Genomic DNA, 20,562 nt, shown 5'->3' with positions numbered 1-20,562 from the left:
ACAACACAAAAAACCTTCTTTAAACCACTTCACACGAAAAAATGATAATTAAAAGTCAACAATACCGCCCAAAACCTCAACACAATCAAAAAATTAAAATATAAAAACCCAATCGACCAAACTTTGGAGACAAAACGACCAATAGAAAAATATATAATACCAACCCAATCAATCAGACCAGAGCAGAGAAAAAATAATTAATAGAAAAATATATAATAACAACCCAATCGATCAGGCTAAGAGCAAAAATAACGAATAGAAAAATATTTAATAATATCCCAAATTATTAGGCTTCAAAGCAAAAATAACGAATAGAAAAAATTTATAATAATATCCCAATCAATCAGACTTCAGGATCAAAATAGCTCATAGAAAAATATTATTACGCAGTCGAGTAATAAATTAATTCAAAACCTAGCAATAGAAAATATAAAATCGAGAAGCGCAACACCTTACCATTCACAAATACGAATTTTCGACGTTATTATAATGAAACCGGATAAGCTTTAAGCCACGATGTAACCACTTTAAAGGTTCCACTAAAACTGAACGATTTCGAAAAATAAGCTTAAAAAACCAACAATACCCAAGAATAGACAAAAAACAACGTTATCTCGATCAGTAAAAATAACATAAAACCCTAACCTTGCCTGAAACCCAGATACTTTTTATATTTTAAAACAAGATTTGACCTTTAAAATTTCATACGTTAAAAATGTAGACTTTTACAAGATTAAATCAACATAATTTCAATTTTTATATTATTATTATTATTATTGATGTTTCCGTTTTGGTGTCTTCATCACGGATGCTACATTATGGATCCATTGCATACAATATCGCATTATTGGTATGGCTTTTGTTACATCTTGTAGGGCCAAATTTAGGCTATGATTACTGCAGCTAGTGGACGTAGAGAGCTAATGGTTGAATTTCACTTATTCGGCTCTGAACACCTTTTTCTTTGCCGGGCATAGTTGCTGCTCCGTCGTAACATTGCCCTCTTAGGTTTAAAATTGGTAAAATACAACGAGTAAGGACATCTAGAATTCTTTTTGTGTATCTCTGGTTGTATTGTTAGTTTCGTATAATCCCAAAAAATATTCTTTGGGTTTAAAAATATTTTGAACTGTACGAATACTAATTGACACTTGTTCATTCCCTGCTATGTCAGTAGTTTCATCTACAATCAAACTTTATTGGACTGTAATTTAAGTTTTCAAAACTAGTTACCCATTTTGTAACAACAAGCTCAATGTTAAAGTGTCTAATCGCTTTTCTTATTGTTGGCCTTAAAGTTGGGAGTGTAGTTTGTGAGGGCTAGTTTAAATTCTGCGTCAAATTGGAACTTCAAAACACCTGCATTCGCCCTATTAAAAAGGATCGTACTTTGTAAAATTTTAGAATCGGTAGGTAAAAATTCTCAAGTTATTTCATTAAAACACTCACAAGATAATGGAACCAGAGATTTAAATATCGGTGGTTTTCGCTTTGGGTGGCTACAACTAAAAGATATAAAAAAGAGCGAAGAAGATAGCTGTGATTTATCTAGTCAAAGGTTTTTGCAATCGAAAGAAATGGGAAAACTCATGGAGAAAATTGTTATTTTAAAATATTTATTGAAAATGAGCAAACAAATTTATAAAGTAATTTCTTTCCCTTTAAAATTAAATCAATGATTTCCGTTTCTCAAGATACTGGTTAAACACCGAAATGAATGTATTCATATGCCAGAAAAAATATTAAATCTAAATTCTATCAAACTTAATGCCAATTAAAAGTGAAAATGTTATATTAATTCTTTACGATTCATACAACAATAGTTAAAAATCGGTAACTCAAATGTTATTAAAACTTAACTGAAAATTGAGGTTATAAAATTTGAAGTTATATACAAACACTTATGATGAAGAAACAAAAATAACATAAGAAGAACACATTGGATCAAGAAATATTGCAAATCGTTGTTTACAATAATTATACATTTATTGGAAATTAATTAGATATAATTGAATTAGCTATGGATGGTATAATTGAATATTCCAAAAGCGGCTCTATGGGCATGAAGGGATATTTTGTGTTAAATAATCTTCACTTCATTAACTTAACTTAATAACCCACAATTTTCATGAGAAATTTAACGTGAACTACCGTTGATGTAATGAAGAATACGTGAAGGAATGCGAACCACAAAGGGCAAAACAACACTTGACGAGATCTTCGTAGCAATGGTGCTCCTTTGACTCCGCTAACTTCCCGCTGACTTTTCGGTTTGTTTGGAAAGATCCCCGACGCGTAGAATTGTTTGAGCATTTCCTCTTTTTCGAGCCATCGATCATAGAGCCAACCTCGGACATCGTCCTCGCTGTTGCACGGAACACTGTCGATGGGGAAACGCCTGTAGTGCAAGTATACCGTCACTGGTGGCTTCCACGGCGAACAAATAAGCTGCAAACTCAGTGGATTTCCATCCTCATAGCCAATCGTTATGTCAATCAGCCATTTTAGTTGACATAGGTTTTCACCTTGGAAAGGAAGACGAATTTAATTTAAAACGTGCGCTCACAAACCTCCAACTGAAACATTTGATAGATTCCGAAAGTGAATGGGGTAATTATTTTTTTTATCTTTTAAAGACTTTATCTTCATCAAAATGTCATCTGCTTCTTTGTCTTCTCTCTAAAATAAATGAGGACGACGAAACAGACGACGCTTTGACGTAGGTGAAGTCAGTGCCGTAACTAGGGCGGTGCCAGCGGTGCACAGGCACAGGGCGCAGACCTTGGAGGGGCGCAGAAATGACCAGGCCAGGACCAAAGTTTGGGCCATCATGCCATGCATGGTTTTTAGAAGCATACGTCAGGGCCGTATTTCTGCCTAGGCCCACCTAGCCTTAAATAGAAATACTGCAAAACTATCGCATATTTAGTCCGAGTTTGTTAAGAGCTTTTATTTAGTAATATAACCGCAGAGCTCCGACTTCTATGCTGAATTAGGGAAATTCAGGCACAGCCTAGTTCCAGGGATCAGAGTAACTGCAGCTCGTGAAAGAAAGGTAGCCCGGTATTCGTCGCTAATTTAAACGGAAGCCTCTCTTTATTTCTTGATTTAGAGGGTATATAAAAACTATTAGTTTTTGCGCAGTACGGTTCGCTAATCCACGGCCAACTTCGATCGCGCGTACCGCGCTTTAGCGGCCCCGTCAATCGCCTCGCATCTAATGTTAATTTGCGTGTATGAATAATTCCGATAGGGGCGCTACATACGACCAAAAACCTACTATCACCTAAGGCGGGGAATACAAGCGAAATCGCGGGAAAATGTTTTTTCTTCGGTTTTCCACTTTCCTATTGAGAAAAAACAAAGTATAGTAAGTTAAACTATCTTTTCGAAATATATTTATGTATAATTAATAATTAAAAAGAGAGGCGTTTTTTACTCGAAGGCGCCATATTAGAATTACATAGTTTTGAAGACTGTAGAGGTGTTTAGAGAGTTTTGACGCGTAAATAATGTATCTCTTAAAATGTATAAATCTTTAATAATAACAAATCTTTATTAATAGTATATATATAGCAATTTCACGAGTTTATAACCGCTCTTAGGTAGTATTTTCTGTAAATCTAATTAGTTTTAAGAGTAAGAATCATAAAACTAATATAATTGAAGATAAATGATGCTTAGGTACATCTTTGGAACTAAATAGGTAAAAGATAGATGGTCTGCAGCCTGCATTTCAAGGAGGATGATTTCTGTTCAGGGTTGTACATTTATTATGGAAAAAATTTCAGTCAGATAAAATTACAAACCGGCCCTTACTAAATATACAATATTATTCTAGGTTTAAAAAGACGAAAGCTTAAAACTTGTTGCAACCTAAAATTAAAATTTATTGCTCTTATAATATATTTTAACTTAATATTATTTCATAAAAAATGTTAAAATAATATATTTACCCAGAAGTACAGTGAATCTTCTTTTCACTTTTTGTTTTATTTATTTACATGTGTTTCAAGTATTAAACAATAATACTGGCAGCATTTTAATTTATAAACACCGTTAAAAAATTAGAATCATTAAAAAATTATTATATTATTAGTTAAATAGGCGGATTCGGTTCATTGGGACGTTTGGTTTTGTTTTTTACTTCTACCCCGAGATATAGCAGGGTACGCAAAAAAAGTTATACCTAAACAAAATTGCTACAGGTGTACTAACGGTAAGGATAGGTTAGGTTAGGTTAGGTTAGGTTAGGTTAGGTTAGGTTAGGTTAGGTTAGGTTAGGTTACGTTAGGTTTGTCTCTCACTTCCCTAGGGTGGCGCGCTTTTATAAATATATTTATGCTTTGAACTTTTTATTTATATCAAGAATACAATAATTCGAACAATTTCATTTTTAATGTGAATGGTTAAGTTTGTAGCAATTGCGTCAATAAGACTATCAACACTTATTTATATAAGAAGTAAACCTATTTAAAAAACGGTCTCATAAAAACGAAATTTGATGTACTATAAAAAATAATATAAGCGTGCAAAATTGGGCTGTAAACCGCACAATTGGGGTATTTTCGATCGATTGGGACTCAATGTTAAATCGTTTTCGAACGAATGGGATTTCGGTCGAATGTGACCAAAGCGTTAAATATTAACCTACATTTGGTTTAATACAATGTTTTTTAAAATGTATTTAAAAATAATTGTTTTTTGTGGATTTTTCCTATCTGACTAACGTTAAATTTTGGTCGTAGCGAAACCCTGGTGGGAAAATATATACACGGTAAATTCAGGCGATTTACGGGGCCGCTAAAGCGCGGTACGCGTGATCGAAGTTGGCCGTGGCTAATCGCAAGTGATTAGTGGGTGCAAGAAATCGAAAGTAAGTTATTTTTGATCTAATAAAATTAAAATATACGCTTGTGAGTGACTGGGTGTTAGTAGTAAACATCCCAATGTCTTCTAAGCTCTACCGTAGTCGCTAATAGCATGACTGGTTATAGTCACTAAATTATTATAAAAGATTTAATAATTAATTATTGTGTTATCCGAAATTCTAATAACTAAATTCACACGTTTTTGATGAAATATTTATAACCTTAGGTTAGGTGTAAAATATACTCGCAAATAAAAATAAAAAGTTTTTTGCAAAGTCAATTTGGGTACGCGAAGGGTAAAAATAAGAGCAATTTCAGGGTTAAACTCTGCTAAAATACGTAGGTTAAAAGTAACATCAATAATTTTCACTCAACCCATTTCGATATGTTTCTAAACGGTTCGAAACGTTTTCTATCTTGTAGTGTAACCGTAGCTATGAGAGTTGTGTAGGTGTGTGTCACCTACTAGGTTGATTTTAAAGGCTGGGGCTAGTGGGCTCCTATAAAGGATTATGTCGGTTGGGTTTGTACGCTATTTCAATGAACATAATTTATACAAATAATGTTTTTACATCTGGAAGTTTGCTATTTCAGTTTATATAATATAGAGCCACGTAGCGGCAAACGTGAGAAGCTCATAAACTGCTAGACTTTTATCTGCTTAGCAGACGCTTTGTATTTTTATTATGGCAAATCGTCCGCTTAGTAGACAAAAATCCAGCAGTCTATGAACTACACGCGTTTGCCACTACGTGACTCTATGTAAACTATATATACCATTGAACTCGACATAGCACGGCTCCTGTCGTATGATAACGTAATCAAGGACTTCGCAATGAGGAAAGCACGTAAAGTAAATCTTTAAAAAGATAGTAGTCTAACTTGTTTCTGTACTAATCGGATTTTTGTGTATTTTGGCAAATATTTTCAAATACACGATTTTTAAATTAATTTATATATAATTATTCAAAATTCTACCAAGTACCTATATCAATTGAAAATTTTACCAAGTACCTATACTCAAACCAAAATGTAATTTTTGAATGATAGATTTTTTTATAGACATTGTCACATTGTTTATTTTATAGTCAGAACCGGGAAAGATTAGAACATTGTTTAAGGGCGCAGTTATAGAAGCTCGCACCGGTCGCAGAAAAGGCTAGTTACGGCACTGGGTGAAGTTAATGTTATCCTTACAAGGAGAAATACATTATCGCCACCTGACTTTCGGAATTAATCTATTTTACCAATTTCAAAAAAAAATGAAAATAAAAAATCAATACCTCCGAGTTGAGAAACATTTTAACTGGTTTGAGACTAACCTTCATATTCGTAGGTTAGATTTCTGTAAGTAACTTTGTTCAACGTTTGAATGATCGTGTAGACTGCTCCGATTCGTGGTAACGTCACGTGTTTCAAAATTGGAAAACCATACTTTCGAGCATATCTTCAGTTATAGAAGAAAAATAAATGAATATTCGTGTACGACAGAAGTAGTAGATATTATTGAAATATTGATAAAAATTAAAATAGAAAACGCTTTAAAGCTAACGATCGATCGGTACTGAAGATATATGTACATCGTTACTAAACAAAACTTCGATGATATCTTCAAACACGAATGAACGGCAAAAAAAGTTGCAAAAATTAGTTTAATTTAAAGAAAGCGGTTTTGTAAGTAAAAGTTTTAGTGTAAATATTATATTTTTTCACATTCATTTTACAACACCCAAACTAATTTTGATACAAAAGTTAATTTTCTATAATTTGAATTTTTGCTTAAATTATTCTTAACCTTCCCCGAAGTGTACAATGGACCTAAGGTTGAAGTGCATGGTTGGGCATTCATGCCTCCCCGCCCCCTCTCAATAATATTAATAATAACCTTCCCCGTTAGTCTAAACTGAAGCTCAGTTTCCGACCTCTACCTGTCCCAAGTTGTAGGTGGGACCAGGTGACTTATCCCAGTGCGCTACTACCTTTTGGGTTACAAGCGCTGGACCCCGACACCACGATTAAGCAACCAGTTATTCCACCCCTAGGCTCGTTAGGGCCCTCTAGAATGGAAGAAACCATGATGATTGGATTTATTAAGATAAGAGCGAGGCTGCACCTCCTTCTGAAATTTTCGCAAACAGCTACCAGCTTCCTTCGGTTTTCGTACGACGCTATGGGAACGGGCATAAAGCACGCGACGGACCCGCGCGCTTCAGAATTAAAAAATACAGGTTTTTTTCGTTTTTCGTTGTGACACTGCGAGGGGTTAAAGTTATTTTTAAAAGAAAATAGGTGTAATTTTAGCGGAAAAGATTAGCACTAACAAGGAGACATCCCGAAGTGTAACCCACCGATTTTGTTCAAACTCGGGGGATTGGTAACTTGAAAAATCCTAAAGGGAATTTATTCAATGGGCAACCGTTTTGCCATGGCAACGAAAAATGGTTTTGAGAACAACAAATGGAGATTTTCCCATTGAAAATAACATGGGATTCTGACCGATTCCTAGGATCCCCCTGTGAAAAATTTTAACAAATTTAAAAATTTTGAAAATGCCAAAAATTTTAAAAATTGATAAAAATTAATAAAAAAAAACATCAAAATTGATCAACTTTTGATCAATTTGAGGTCAAAATCCCATGTTATTTTCAATGGGAAAATTTAATATTTTGTGTTGTCAAAAACATTTCTCGTTGCCATGGCAAAACGGTTGCCCATTGAATAAATTCCCTTTAGGATTTTTCATGATACATGAAGGTCTACCAATCCCCGAGTTTGAACAAAATCGGTGGGTTACACTTCGAGATGTCTCCTTGTAAGTGTTATTTATATTAATTAGAGTCTTGATTAAATATCAAAAAGCAGACCAGGTGATATTCGGAAAAGTATGACTCTAGTTCATTAACATTTTTGTCGCGCAATAAATTAGCTTACTTCTGACTGTCAGCTAAACGATTCCTGAGAAATCCGCCTTCCGGAAAGAGAACTATCCATTTCCTGTTCCTTTCGAGATACACGGAAGACAAATGACGTTCTAAATTCGTCAATTCGTTTTCTCGAACTTGTTTACCCTTTAAAATAATACACATGTCATTAACTAATTTATTGTTTTTATCATAGCAATTTGACCATTTTGTTAGATTTCAGGCTTAACTTTTCTTCCTTAATGTTTCTAAGGTTTTGGTCTACTTTCTCCAGCCACACGAGTGCTTTCATCGCGTCGAAAAGGATTATGGAAGCAATGTGATACCAGCATGATTTTGGTTTTTTAAGGGAACGGAGATTACCGTTAGATCGTGAGGGGATTGAGAGCGCCGCTAAAATTAGTAGCAACATTGTCAAACTCTTGAAAGTATAAAAAAATATATTATTGGTATGGATTTACAGGAGTTATATTCAGAGGCGAACTTTAAATGTTTCATTCTGGCACCATAGTGCCCTCCCCGCCCTACTTTCGGTTAGTAAACTCTTTCGCCCCTTGGTTTCAAGCCGCTAACGTTCCTAATTAAAGTGACCAGAAACGTCTATCTAGTTTCCATCTGGTTATTGTTACCCATATGGCGCCATAGAGTGGAAGTAAAAAGAAAACATTTTTGTCTAATTTTAATTTTCTTTAAGTATTTTTGTGTAGGTTTTTTTCCCTTCTTCCAATAAAAGTTGGAAAAAATAGAAAAAAACTAACGTTATTTTCTCATATTGTTTAGGAATAGTACCCCCCATAAACACCTTACGCCATAAGGTATACTACCTCAAATCAGAAACCAAACCAAATATAAAAGATTTTTTATAGTTTTTTATTTCATATTATTTTAAAGGAACAATTCAAGACCAATATTACTAACTTAATACTTAATAAAGCTTTATTACTCACCCAAAATTATTAAAATTTAAACCCTGAAATATAGCCTAGATATAATTGTCATTGAATTTGTTTGGTCATGTCTGTTTGTTTTGTGTTTAATATTGGACTCTTGTCTTTGATTAATGTTTACAGAAAAATTATTGGAATATTTGAAACAGGTAACCGATACTCTTAAAATAAAGGTATTATTTACATTATTAATAAGTTCAGCCTAACCCCAAAACCCCTTATGCCCTTTATAACTTTTTGATGTTTGGTATGCCCAGAAAACCCCTTTCACAAGCTATATTACCCATTTAAGGTTAAATTAAATTGCCTAAGTTAAAAAAACTCCTTTTTAAGGAATTCATTAGCCTTGGATTAGTTAAAATCCTTTCCCATTGTCCACCATTTCACACCTTCCTCCTCCCCGCCCCCCTGGCGCCAAAGAAGTCGAGAATAACCAGTCGATTGCACCACGGACCTCAACTAGTCGAAAAAGACCCCAACAGCCCCCAGTCAAAAACTATACTGCATCGGTAACAGCCAACTTTCCGATCCAGATGCCCAGGGACCAGACGAGAGAGAGAAAGGATAAGCATAAGCTTAATGAAGCGTCGGTGGGATTTTCAAAAAGGAAAGCAACAGCCCCCACAAAACAAAGACATGGAATTAATTCGACGTCAATCAAAAACCATAACCAAAAGCAAGTAACGCACCCAAACCTACACCATAGACCTTTCTTAGTCTATGCCTACATCCCCACAATTTCGAGACATCGGAAAAGAGCATCCTAAGAAAGTGAAAACGCCCAACCCGAAACCATCAAATCGTAACGTTGAAATTTACTTATTACCCATCAACCCCTACTGGAGTCACCAACTAGGCTCAAACAAACATTCCGTCAAATCCGTCGCCACTAAGTCTCATCCCTAGAAACTTGTTCACATCTCTCCCCCTCCCCCATAATTTCTTTCAGCGGCCCCTTATTGGTTACTAAAAGTGCAATTCCATGACCCCCCCTTAAGAAAATGGAAAATTTCATAGAATACCTCGCCTAAAAATACTATCGTCCCGAAAGGGCTATATTCAGATTCCCCAAGAAGAAAAAATAGAACTCATTCTTAACTTTTCAAACCGACTATCGGTACCGTTTATAATTTTGCCGATCGTAATCTAGCTAGCCTTATTTCCCCGACCAAAAGTCAAATCTAAACGTGTTTTCCCCATATTGTCACCAATTCGAGGTGACCCTAGCCGCGATAAGTTATAAATTATATTATTGTGTTTTATTATTTGATTATTTTTTGAAAGTGTCTATTAAAAAACTTTACTTTTTGATTTGAAATTCGTCACTGTTCCAATTCCCAGCCCAACCATCTCCTATATTCCCTTCCCCTTTATGGCCTAACAGATCTCGCTTCAGAGCCAGACCACGTGAACGTAATATTATTTTTACAAAATTTGTATCAATATTAACGATAAGAAAGAACTCCAAACCTGGTTAATAAAGAAATCCCCGTGTGTCCACGAAACTACGCCGAAATGTGTATATTTGAAGACACTATGTATAATCCATTGCATGTTTGGGGTGACGCCATCTTTGCCTTGAAACGAGGACATCAGAAAGATCACGTCCGAGGAGGACTGATGGTTCGCCAGGACTAAGCATCTCTCGTTCAAACACGACGACATATCTTCACCCACCTCAACCACTAAATAGAAGGGATGAATTTATATTTTTTATTATGTTCCGTAACTACATAAACAATAACATTTTGTAACCAAAAAATAAATTACTTTTCATAAATGCTTAATACGGCATAAAATATCTGGGAATACCTCTATATCGCTGAGAACATACATTGCCCTTTAAACATTTCGTCGCGTTCTTTGTTGACTTAAGTGGGATTATATAGACTAATGATTTTAAATATTACATATTTACGTAGTCGCACTAAAATAAGTAAAACAAGTATTTTTATTTCCAAGTAAAATATTTACTTTAAAATTGTAATTATTTTATACTTATTACATTTTAAATTATTTGAAAAAAATTAAAATAATGGGGATGATTTTTTCTCCAACTATGATGGAGATGACGCTACAAAACATTTTGTAATAACGGCGCGCGACGCATGCTCTATTTCACGTATAATTGTAACGTGTCATCATGCATGCGTAGCGCGCTCCTATAAAAAAGAAGCCGGAGAGCCCCAAGTTTTGTTTGGCGCCATCTTCAGCATTGTTGGAGTTAAAACCCTCCTCGTTATATTATTTAAAATTACATTTAATACAATTTTATTTCATATTTATAATATTTACGTATGTATTCATGTTAACAGAGAAGATGTGGGAAGCGCTCTGTTTGCCTTAGGTTTTCATTTTTATACTTAATCTTTAAAAATATATTAACAAGTAAAATACTATACCACCACTACCTACAAGGTCCGTGCATGCTCGGAAAAAAATACATAATCTGGTCTTTCAAATTCGCCGCAAATTCCCGCTAGGTGAGCATGTACGTCAAATATACTGCTCAGACCTTGTCTACACTGAGAGAAAAAAACCCTAGTTTTAACAGGATAATTTTACATGAACCGTCTGTATATCACTTGCACAGAATAATCCTGTAATAATTACTGTTATCCTTTAATTTAACAAAAGATATGAACATGAAACGTCTGTGTACAACTAGTACAGAATAATCCTGTACAAATTACACGTATCCTTTTTTTATACAGGAACATAAGTACATAAATGGCCTGTATTCTATAAAAATGGGTTGGTCTTGTAAAATGTACAGAAGGACTTTGTAAAAATGTTCAGGAATATTTGCAGCTGTATTTATTACACACATCGAGAGTGTAAAATTAACAGTTCATTATGTAAAATTTACTTGAATAACAGATATGTACTTAAACGGCTAGCTCAGTAAGATTAACATTGAAGTTCTTTAAAAACATTAGCATATCTGACACTGTAGATATACTGGAATCCATTAATTTCAATTTAAAAACTCAAACGTATAATTCATCGGAGAGCCATGGCAGTATTTTTGAAAAACTGGTTATTTCAGCACACAATTTTTTAACCAGTTTTATATGTTTTCGATTCCGACATTGCCCAAAATTATATTTTTGGGTGCGCTGCCCAAGGCAGGGATTGACTTAACTCTATTTTGAAATCTACTAATGATAGAGTCATGATATGTTTTGTGGTTATAGTCATCCATTATCGGCCTCAAATGGTTTTAATTAAATTTTAATTAAAACGTCATACAAATTGTAAGAAATAAATAAGAAAAATGAATAAATATAAAAACCGTTAGATATTTTATACAACTTAAGCGAGTGTTTCTTTCAGAAAAGAGCGAGCGTTTTAATATTTAGTCGTAAAATACTACTTACGTGATTATTTACTTTGGTTTATAGAGAGGCTAAAGGCTCTGTCCGATTTCTCTTGAACCAGAGAGGCTCACAATTAGATTAGTACCTATCTGGCAAACCTGAAAACCCAGTTGCCTCGTAAAACATGTAAAATTTTGTTCCAAAGTCTTCTGACTTTAATGTTATTTTTTAAACAAAATCATTTTTACTAGTGAAATAGCGGTGTATCAGTAATTACGTAAACATGTAAATTAAAATCGTGCTATATTTTGAAATATAGTCTCTTTACGTAGGCTACCTTAGCTTTATACTAGAAATGAACCTAACGCGTGAAACTTTAAGAAATACTAACCAAAAAGGACTGAACATAAAGCTAATTTTTAAAAACCCAAGAATAAGTTGTGCAATGGTGCATTATTGGGTCTCTCTGAGGTATTTGACCCGTTTACCTCCGGATTTTAACAAATTGTCTGTGCGGATAACCTTTTAATTTTATATTATTGGAAAATGTGAGATCGGCCCTGCATATTAGCTGCTTTTTCCCTAGCTACCATGTCAAAAATTCAGTTTCATATTCGTAAATTTGACTAAACGTGTTAGTGTATTTTCTACAATAATGTTTGTTGATTTAATTATTTGCTACTTATCGAATTTACTGAGATGTAAAAAGCAATTTCTACCGACGGATGTGTAAAACCAACTTTAATATGCCAATTAAATTACGAATAAGGTTCACGTACTCCAGACTGTTATTCATGTTGATTTGACAGACTTTATTACTGTGTTACTTACAGCTATTTCATCATGTTAAATTAACATAAAATTACTTGTAAAATTGTAATACGGAATAAGCTGTTATATTTACAGAAACGTCTTGGCATCCCCTGCTTCCAACACTTTCATGTAATTTGAACAGGGCTTTTTTCTCTCAGTGTATAGCATACGCCATGGTGATTAAATCACGTAGGCTACCGCCGGTAATGGCTGCATCGCAGCTTCGTAGGACAGCATTTTAAGAATAAAAGTATTGTTACGGTATTTTTTTTGTAAATCTCAATATTTATATTATATTATTTTAAAATCTTAATACTAGTTAACCTATATCTATTTGGAAATTTTCACAAATAAAACTTTTAACAATATAAATTTACATTAAAAATAAAGATTTTCTTAAGCCTTAGCTTGGCTAAAAATTTTTAAACGTTTTACTTGTAAAAATATCCAAAATATACAGCTTTAAACGGTCAAATTGAAAGGTTATAAACGCGATTGTTTGACGTTTAGTTTACCCGAAAACCCTAAAAGTTCCACTGTAAAAACCGAGGAAATTGTGTTTAACTATATTTTCACAATTTTTTACCCTTTATTTTAAGCTAAAGAAAATCAAAAATAAACGACTAGAGAATAATGGAAAATTAAATCATTAATCCGGAATTAATTTAATAAAAATAAATATTTACAATTAAATTTCAATAACTGTAAAATTTGGTACAATTTAATAATATTTTATTTATAAAAAGCTTTTTTACTAAAGATAAAGTTAGAAAAGCTCAATTCAAATTATCCCCTTTAAACTTTTATGTTACATAATTTAAAGGCATTACCCTACAAAATTTCACATTCCAACAGTAGATTGCTAAGATTGGTCTATGCCTTAATTTTAAATGTGTTTGATGAATATCAAATCGCCATGTAATAGTTGTGAAGAATTTCAATAAAAAATGCATTAGGGCAACTTAGTTGTACAAAGGTATTACTGATACCACCTGATATCGTACCATAGCAAGAATATAGTGTACGGATGATGCCCAAGATGGCGAAATTAGTCTGCTTTAGAAATCTCTGGTTAAATGTTTAACATTGGCACACTAATTAAATGTGGTTAATTATTCAATTCACAATAAATGGTATTATTATCCTAAATGTTTTAAAATCGGTACCCTAAGTGTTCGCACCTTTTTGGTTTCAATAAAAATCCACTAATATTCAAATGTGGCTTACTTGCAAGCAAATGATTTTTCTTCACCCCGAGGGTCAAAATATATATTGTAATGAAAACGTAAATTAATAATGAATAAAGAATTGAATTGAATTGAAAGGGTTTCAAAACGATTAAAATTCACACTCTATGGTTTCGACTGTATGCAATTATTGGGCTTTATTTTAACTCTTAAGAGGTTTTTCAATGTTGCAAATTGTTTCATTTTTAGACTGTTCCTCTAGAATAGATGAACGAGGCTGTTGTTTTCGCTTCTGAGGTATGCAGTGGTGTTGAAGGTCAATAATACAGTGGAAGCTACAGCTCCGTATTAATCCTCGGGAATCCACTAATTATCTTCAACGGCACTCGATATAAATTTACTTAAGGCTTTATTCGATTGGTATTATCAAAGGGGTAAAATCAAAAGTGTTAGGAGGAAGAGGCTACTATTGTGGCTGTACACATCTTGTTATAATCATTATCAGTTTTTTTAAAAGATAATTTGAACATTGCTTAATTTTTTTTTGAAATCCCTTAAGGATTTATAATCAAACCCTATTTTTTCAAAGTGTGTATAATAGCAATTTTAAAATTAACGTTTTTCCATGTTAACGTATGAAAAATGCAAAATGCTAAACTCAATTTGACAGACATTTTTATTCCATTCGCATCAAGATGACGCCTTAAGAAGTTTAACAGAACCATTCATTGCGGTTTCTGCATTCAAGATATTAGTGCCCCACTGATACCCTGTATGACAAATTGCGTAATTAAGCTCCACCCACAAATTTTGAAATCAACGAATTATTGAAATATATTTTACCTTTATGCCTGGCCACATAAATTAAAGAGGATGTGAGGATATTGATCCATTTGAAAAGAACGCCTTCGATGTGCCAATAAAGCGGTGGGTGAATGAGCCGAAGTGGTCCCAAAAAAAGCCACATCCAGATTAGATAGGTCGGCACGCAGAAGAAAGTCATTATTATGGGCCACAGAAAATGAAGCACACAGCGAATCAGATGTACAACAGAAGATATACCTTATATCAAATGAAAAGAAATTAGGGTATTAAACAATGAAATTTAAAAAAACGACTTCTTCCGCTATCCCACATAACAAAGAACCCCACCCCTATATACCGTAACAATTGATCAAGCCTCCTTTAATTGTAGCATCATCGTAAACATTAAGGTGTTTAAATTATATATTCACAGTTATGCCTAATTTTATTGATTTAAATCTAGAAAACTATTCACTCTATTATAAATGAGTAAAATAAGTAATGATATGGTATTGTATTTCCATGTAATTTATAGTGTAGTGAAATAGTTTACTTCTTATTTTCTTTCAGGCCTAACAATTTTCACCGCTCATTTAATTTCCAGTGCCTGAAAGTGAACTATAAATATCACAATTTTTTATTTTTGTAATATAATTAATTTTAGAAATAAATAAAATTAAACTACGTATTTAAATATAATAATATTACTACATCAAAGAAGAACCACTTGATGTAAATTCCAATTATAGTTCAGTTTCGCTTTTTTTAAACTCAGCACTACCGGATAATAGTTGTAGCTTATTTACCTATTACTGTCAATTGAGTTGTTCACATAGGACAAGTTTCATTTATTAATATTACAATTCAGTGGTTATGTGGAGAATACTTACTTCTGAGACGAAGATTCAAAATTTTTATCATGAATTTTGAAATTTGTGGTTAAACCTTTGATTAAGCGTTGCGTTATGTTAATCTATTAAACGATAACCCGTTAAATCTTTTTAGTACAAGTAAAATTTGAAAATAATGCTCTTTGCGCGTGAATAGAGGCTCAAAAGTAATGAATAGCGTATAAACGTGTTCCTAACAATAAGGCGAGATCAACCCATCCGAAACATAGTTTATGGTACTACATTTTGTAAACAATGAAAACGTAAAAGAACACGTAATATAAATTATTAGATTTGACATGAAATAGAACAAGATCCCAACTCCATAAGTTTGAAACTAACTTTTCAATGCCTATTTCCAATAAATAAATTAATTTACATTCTATTTTGAATAAGGATCATATTCATAACACAATCATATACATGTATTATCAAATATTTCATTGTGGAAAAGAAAATTATGATGATAATACGTTTTGTTCGATGTTGACTTCACGTATTGTTGATAATTATTTGTAGAGTGAGCGGAGCAAGCGCATCTTATATTCAACTCGCAGCCTGAAAAATCAGTTTGTATAATTAGTGATCTGGAAAACTAAACCAGGCCCAGACCGAGGGGCAGGTCACTTCCTTGATTAACGACGCACCCCTCAAAAGATTAAATCCGATTTAATCATGATTATTTTGATTCAATTCAATTTAAACATGATTAAGTTGATTTAATCACGTTTAATTATGATTAGAATGTTTAAATCTGATTTAATCATGTTTAAATGATTAAATCCCGATTAAAAAATTATATCGTGATTAGTATGATTAAATCGTACTTTAGTTTTGATTTTAATGATAAATTCTCGATTCAACTGATTATATTGATTAAATCGTGATTAAAATGATTAAATCTAATAAAATGATTAAATCTTATAAAATGATTAAATCTAATAAAATGATTAAATCATGTTGGTACCACATGTCAACATCTGTCTGTAAGCTTCCAGCGTAATATCTTCTAAAGCGTCTGCTATTTCGTTCTGCAAAAGCGGCAAGTAGCGTTGTCCATTAAGACGAGCTGGAAGGAAAAATTGGCAAATAACTAGATCCCCGAGCAAACCCGCCCAAACATTCAGTCGGCGTTGTTGTTGATGATGGTGAAGAAAACCCCAGTGAGGTTTTTGTCACATGTGGGTGTTTTGATGGTTGAAAGGCCCATCTCTCCCAAAGGAACACTCGTCGGTCACCAGCATTTGATTGATGAAATTTGGGTTCTCATTAGACATGGTTATTAGTCAGTTGCAGAAATCAAATCGACGTTCTATATCTCCTTCGTGCAGAGCTTGGTGGAGGATTGCTAAATACGGATGGAAGTTGTGATTGCGAAGAGTGGTCCACACGTAGTTGGTCGATAATCCGAGATCGTCGCTTGCACCTCTGGCGCTTGCTCGAGGATACGCAACCAAGTAGGCTAGAACGGTGTCTTTCATGTTGATGTTTTGACGAACTGGTCGACGAAATCTGGGATTGACGTTTCCGTAAGTCTGAAAGTTACGAACCGCTCCAAGACTGGTGTTGTGGCCTGATCTTCTGTCTGGATATCGAACGGTGAACAATTCACTAACCCTATGCGCGTTACGGTTGGCTACATCATAAAATAACTCGATCGTAAAAGCACGCTGATTACGGGAATAATTTAGTGGCATATTGATTAGACTCAATAAAGTTAGAGAATGGTTGAAAACCAAAAGAGTTAACATTAAATACCAATTAAAAACTTGACCTTGGTACGTACTTGGCCTACTGATATGTTTTTAGGCCTACTGTAGGCCTAAATTGGCGTTTTGGTAAATTACATGTACTTCTTTTAAGGAATTTAGGGCCCGTTCCAGAGACGTTTTCAAAAGTCTCGTTTAAAAACAAGACTCGCGATTTAACGAAACCGATTTAACGACACCTAGACTAGAGTTATAAAAACGCGTTCCAGAGACATTTTAATGAGACTTCGTAAACTCCCGCTCTCGTTATTTCGCCTTTTTTTCTCCGAAGCTCCGCCCACAGCTGTAGCCAATGAAATACTTTAAATTTGGCGGTCGCCGGTCGGCAGTTGAGTAGGTTTTCATAGCGAAACTGGCTAAACTTTTTGGATATAAAGAGAGTTTTCAATTATATATTACTATATTTCATATTTTATTATTATTATATTTTGTTATTATTTTATTATATTTTATATTTTATATTCAAATTTGACTTATTTACAATGGCAAAAAATAAAAGCAAAACTGGGAAGAAAGTGAGCAAAGGCGTAAGAGATTCAATGGTAGGGAAATAGAAGCTCTTGTAGCAGGATTGGAGGCAAGATTAGGGTTAGTTAACAGGGAAATGGGCATAGGGAAAAAATATGAGAGCAACGAAGACGTAACGAAAGCTTGGGACGAAATTGCCAAGGAAGTTTCAGCAGTCGGAATGGGTGTAACGAGAACAGGCCCTCAACTAAGAACCAAATGGTCCGACTTCAAAAGTGTAGTGAAGAAAAAGGATCAAGAAAATATTAGGTCCAAAAAAGCTACTGGAGGGGGTCCAGCCTCTTACGATGAGCTGTCACCTCTTGAGCTCAGGATTGTTAAATTAATTGGCGAAACGGCAATTAGAGGGATAGCTGGTGGTGATAACCGCGTAGACACTGCAGCTATAAATTTCCAAGTATGTCATGCAGTACACAATTTATAGATATATACATTTACAAGTAATACATTACACATGCAGAAAAAAACATTATCAGTCACTGCCCACAATGTTTCCTACACTCCACCATCAAGACCAAGTACAAGTGCATATACCGGGACTCCAAATGCACATAAGCCCTATGGATACACCACCAAGTGTTGGCAGTGGTGATGTTAGGCATCGCTTGTTGAAACGCCCCGGTAAAATATCATAAAAAATTGAATACGGGTTCCATTAGTTATGTGAAATCTTCTTTAGCTTCATCAATTTGTAATCCAATAACATCCAAAAAGAGTAGAGGGATCGAGTTAACTGCACAAATGAGTATAAATGGAAATGCGCTTATTTTAGATTAGCAACTGCCTTACCTTAGATATATTTTCATAAACAGAAGAAAGTTTACCGGAAAACCCATTTCCAACTTATAGCGTCCCGGAGAGCTCCACTAAACATAAGCCAATTGCTAAAAGAAGCCACAAAAAGCCAAGTGCCATACCAGTAGCCCATCAGCGGTCGCAACAGTCCAATCCAAGTAGCGGGACTGAAACTTTAGATAAGGCAGCGCGATCTGTTGTTAACAATCAGGAGAGGCTCAACGATATTTTATCATCAATCCTTAGTGAAATGGGCAATCAACGAGAGCAAAAAGAGCAGACAGTAAAAATTTTGAAAGAATTCTCAAATCATTTATACAACACTAACCTGATTCTCATTGGTATTCATAATGCCGTAGTGCCTGATGAGTTCAAAATTAACCCCTCCTCAAACTCAAACATATAATTTGCTATCATTAAAAATATTATTAATACCCCATATAAACCCACGCTCTTAAACATATTGTTATTTTGAATAATTAATTACTTTGTTCCATTGTATTCTGATATCCCAATTCACTATTTTCATTGTTCAACTATTATGCTAATCACTATCAGCGGTTGTACGTTTTTTTTTGTTTTTTTTTTATTCAAGGGAGGAAGATACAAGGGCTAAGTGGGTCTGATAAGACCGCGAGCCCGGCGAAGATTTTTGAGGCGTGAGTGGGACGGGGGGGGGGGACAAATGCGGTCCGCCCGTCCACCGGATTAATCAGGGCGAGATATGTGTAACGGCCACGCGAACGGGGGGATACGTGGGGACATAAGTATATGTATTTGTACCCCGCTGCTTCGCCTTAAGCACTACAGCGGCCACCTTAAACAACCAGCCCTGGAGAAAAGTGCGCTTTGCGAAACAACGTTCGGCCAGTGAGACAGCCATTTTGACCGCCTCACATATAGCAAACAAACGCCCTCATCACGGCCCGACAAAAGGCGACACCATGGGCTGCCCGAGACCCACCCTCGCACAGCTGAGGACTAGAGTGGCTTCCTCTTCCACTGCAAACTACCCTCCTTAGTAGGTCACAGAATGCCGAGTGTGGAACACCCATGAGGTTCCAGTGACCCAGCGCCCCGATCACATGACCTTGAGAGCCGGGTATGGAGCCCCCCACAGGCTCCAGTGACCCCATCACACCACTATATAGGGACAATGGGAACTAGATAGGGACAGTGGGAGATACGTGGGGACAGGGGTGGGGACACCCGTGGCGGATGTATTCCGACCACCCGTTGGGGGATTGGTGGTCGTCCTCACACGGCCATCCACAAACTCTGCCTCCCAGACGCTTGGGATTACAGGAGTACGCCACTACTCCCGGCAGCGGTTGTACGTTTCTTCTAGATATTTCTGTCAGCTGATGTTTTCTTTATCAAAAAGCTGTCTCCATCTATTATTTTTTTTTTCGTAAATAAATAAGCCAATTTCGCGGTAAATTTGAATTCTGATTATATGTTTTATTCCTTTACAATAATATTTTGGGAATATTTATCAATTGAGCCAGGGAAATATATATAATCTATCACTGAAGCCTATATAACATTTTATGAAATAATTAGACAGCTATTAACAAAATGGAAGTTTAATAGAGAGTTTAAAAGCGAAGCAAATGCAAAAAAATCAAGGTGTAATACAAGGAATAACCAGATCGTGAGAAAATAACAAGAACTTTTGGCACAAAAAGTTTTGGGAATTGCAGGTAGTTGACTTGAG

At 34.7% G+C, this 20,562-nt stretch overlaps 1 protein-coding gene across 3 annotated transcripts; it reads right to left on the bottom strand.

The window, feature by feature from the left end:
- Nucleotides 1-1,661: 1,661 nt before the first annotated feature.
- LOC149944451 (acyl-CoA:lysophosphatidylglycerol acyltransferase 1-like) lies at nt 1,662-16,655 on the bottom strand. 3 transcript variants are annotated; one of them, XM_090175614.1, is made up of 6 exons: nt 15,754-16,031; nt 14,903-15,121; nt 10,210-10,424; nt 7,803-7,939; nt 6,194-6,318; nt 1,662-2,525 (listed from the first exon to the last, which is right to left on the bottom strand). In XM_090175614.1, the coding sequence occupies exons 1-6, from the start codon at nt 15,782-15,784 to the stop codon at nt 2,110-2,112; spliced, it is 1,143 nt and encodes a 380-aa protein (XP_090031740.1). In that variant the 5' UTR covers nt 15,785-16,031; the 3' UTR covers nt 1,662-2,109. The 3 variants fall into 3 exon arrangements, with proteins under 3 accessions (XP_090031740.1, XP_090031741.1, XP_090031742.1); XM_090175615.1 differs by lacking the exon at nt 15,754-16,031 and adding an exon at nt 16,227-16,655 and having other exon boundaries at nt 1,664-2,525; XM_090175616.1 differs by lacking the exon at nt 15,754-16,031 and adding an exon at nt 15,575-15,592 and having other exon boundaries at nt 1,664-2,525.
- Between the last annotated feature and the right edge of the window lie 3,907 nt (nt 16,656-20,562).

The sequence above is a fragment of the Leiobunum rupestre genome, chromosome 5, assembly GCF_980474605.1.
Source record: "Leiobunum rupestre chromosome 5, qqLeiRupe1.1.hap1, whole genome shotgun sequence".
Lineage (NCBI taxonomy): Eukaryota > Metazoa > Arthropoda > Arachnida > Opiliones > Sclerosomatidae > Leiobunum > Leiobunum rupestre.
Note: the sequence above shows the minus strand (reverse complement) of the source record. Positions and strands in the feature narration are given on the sequence as shown.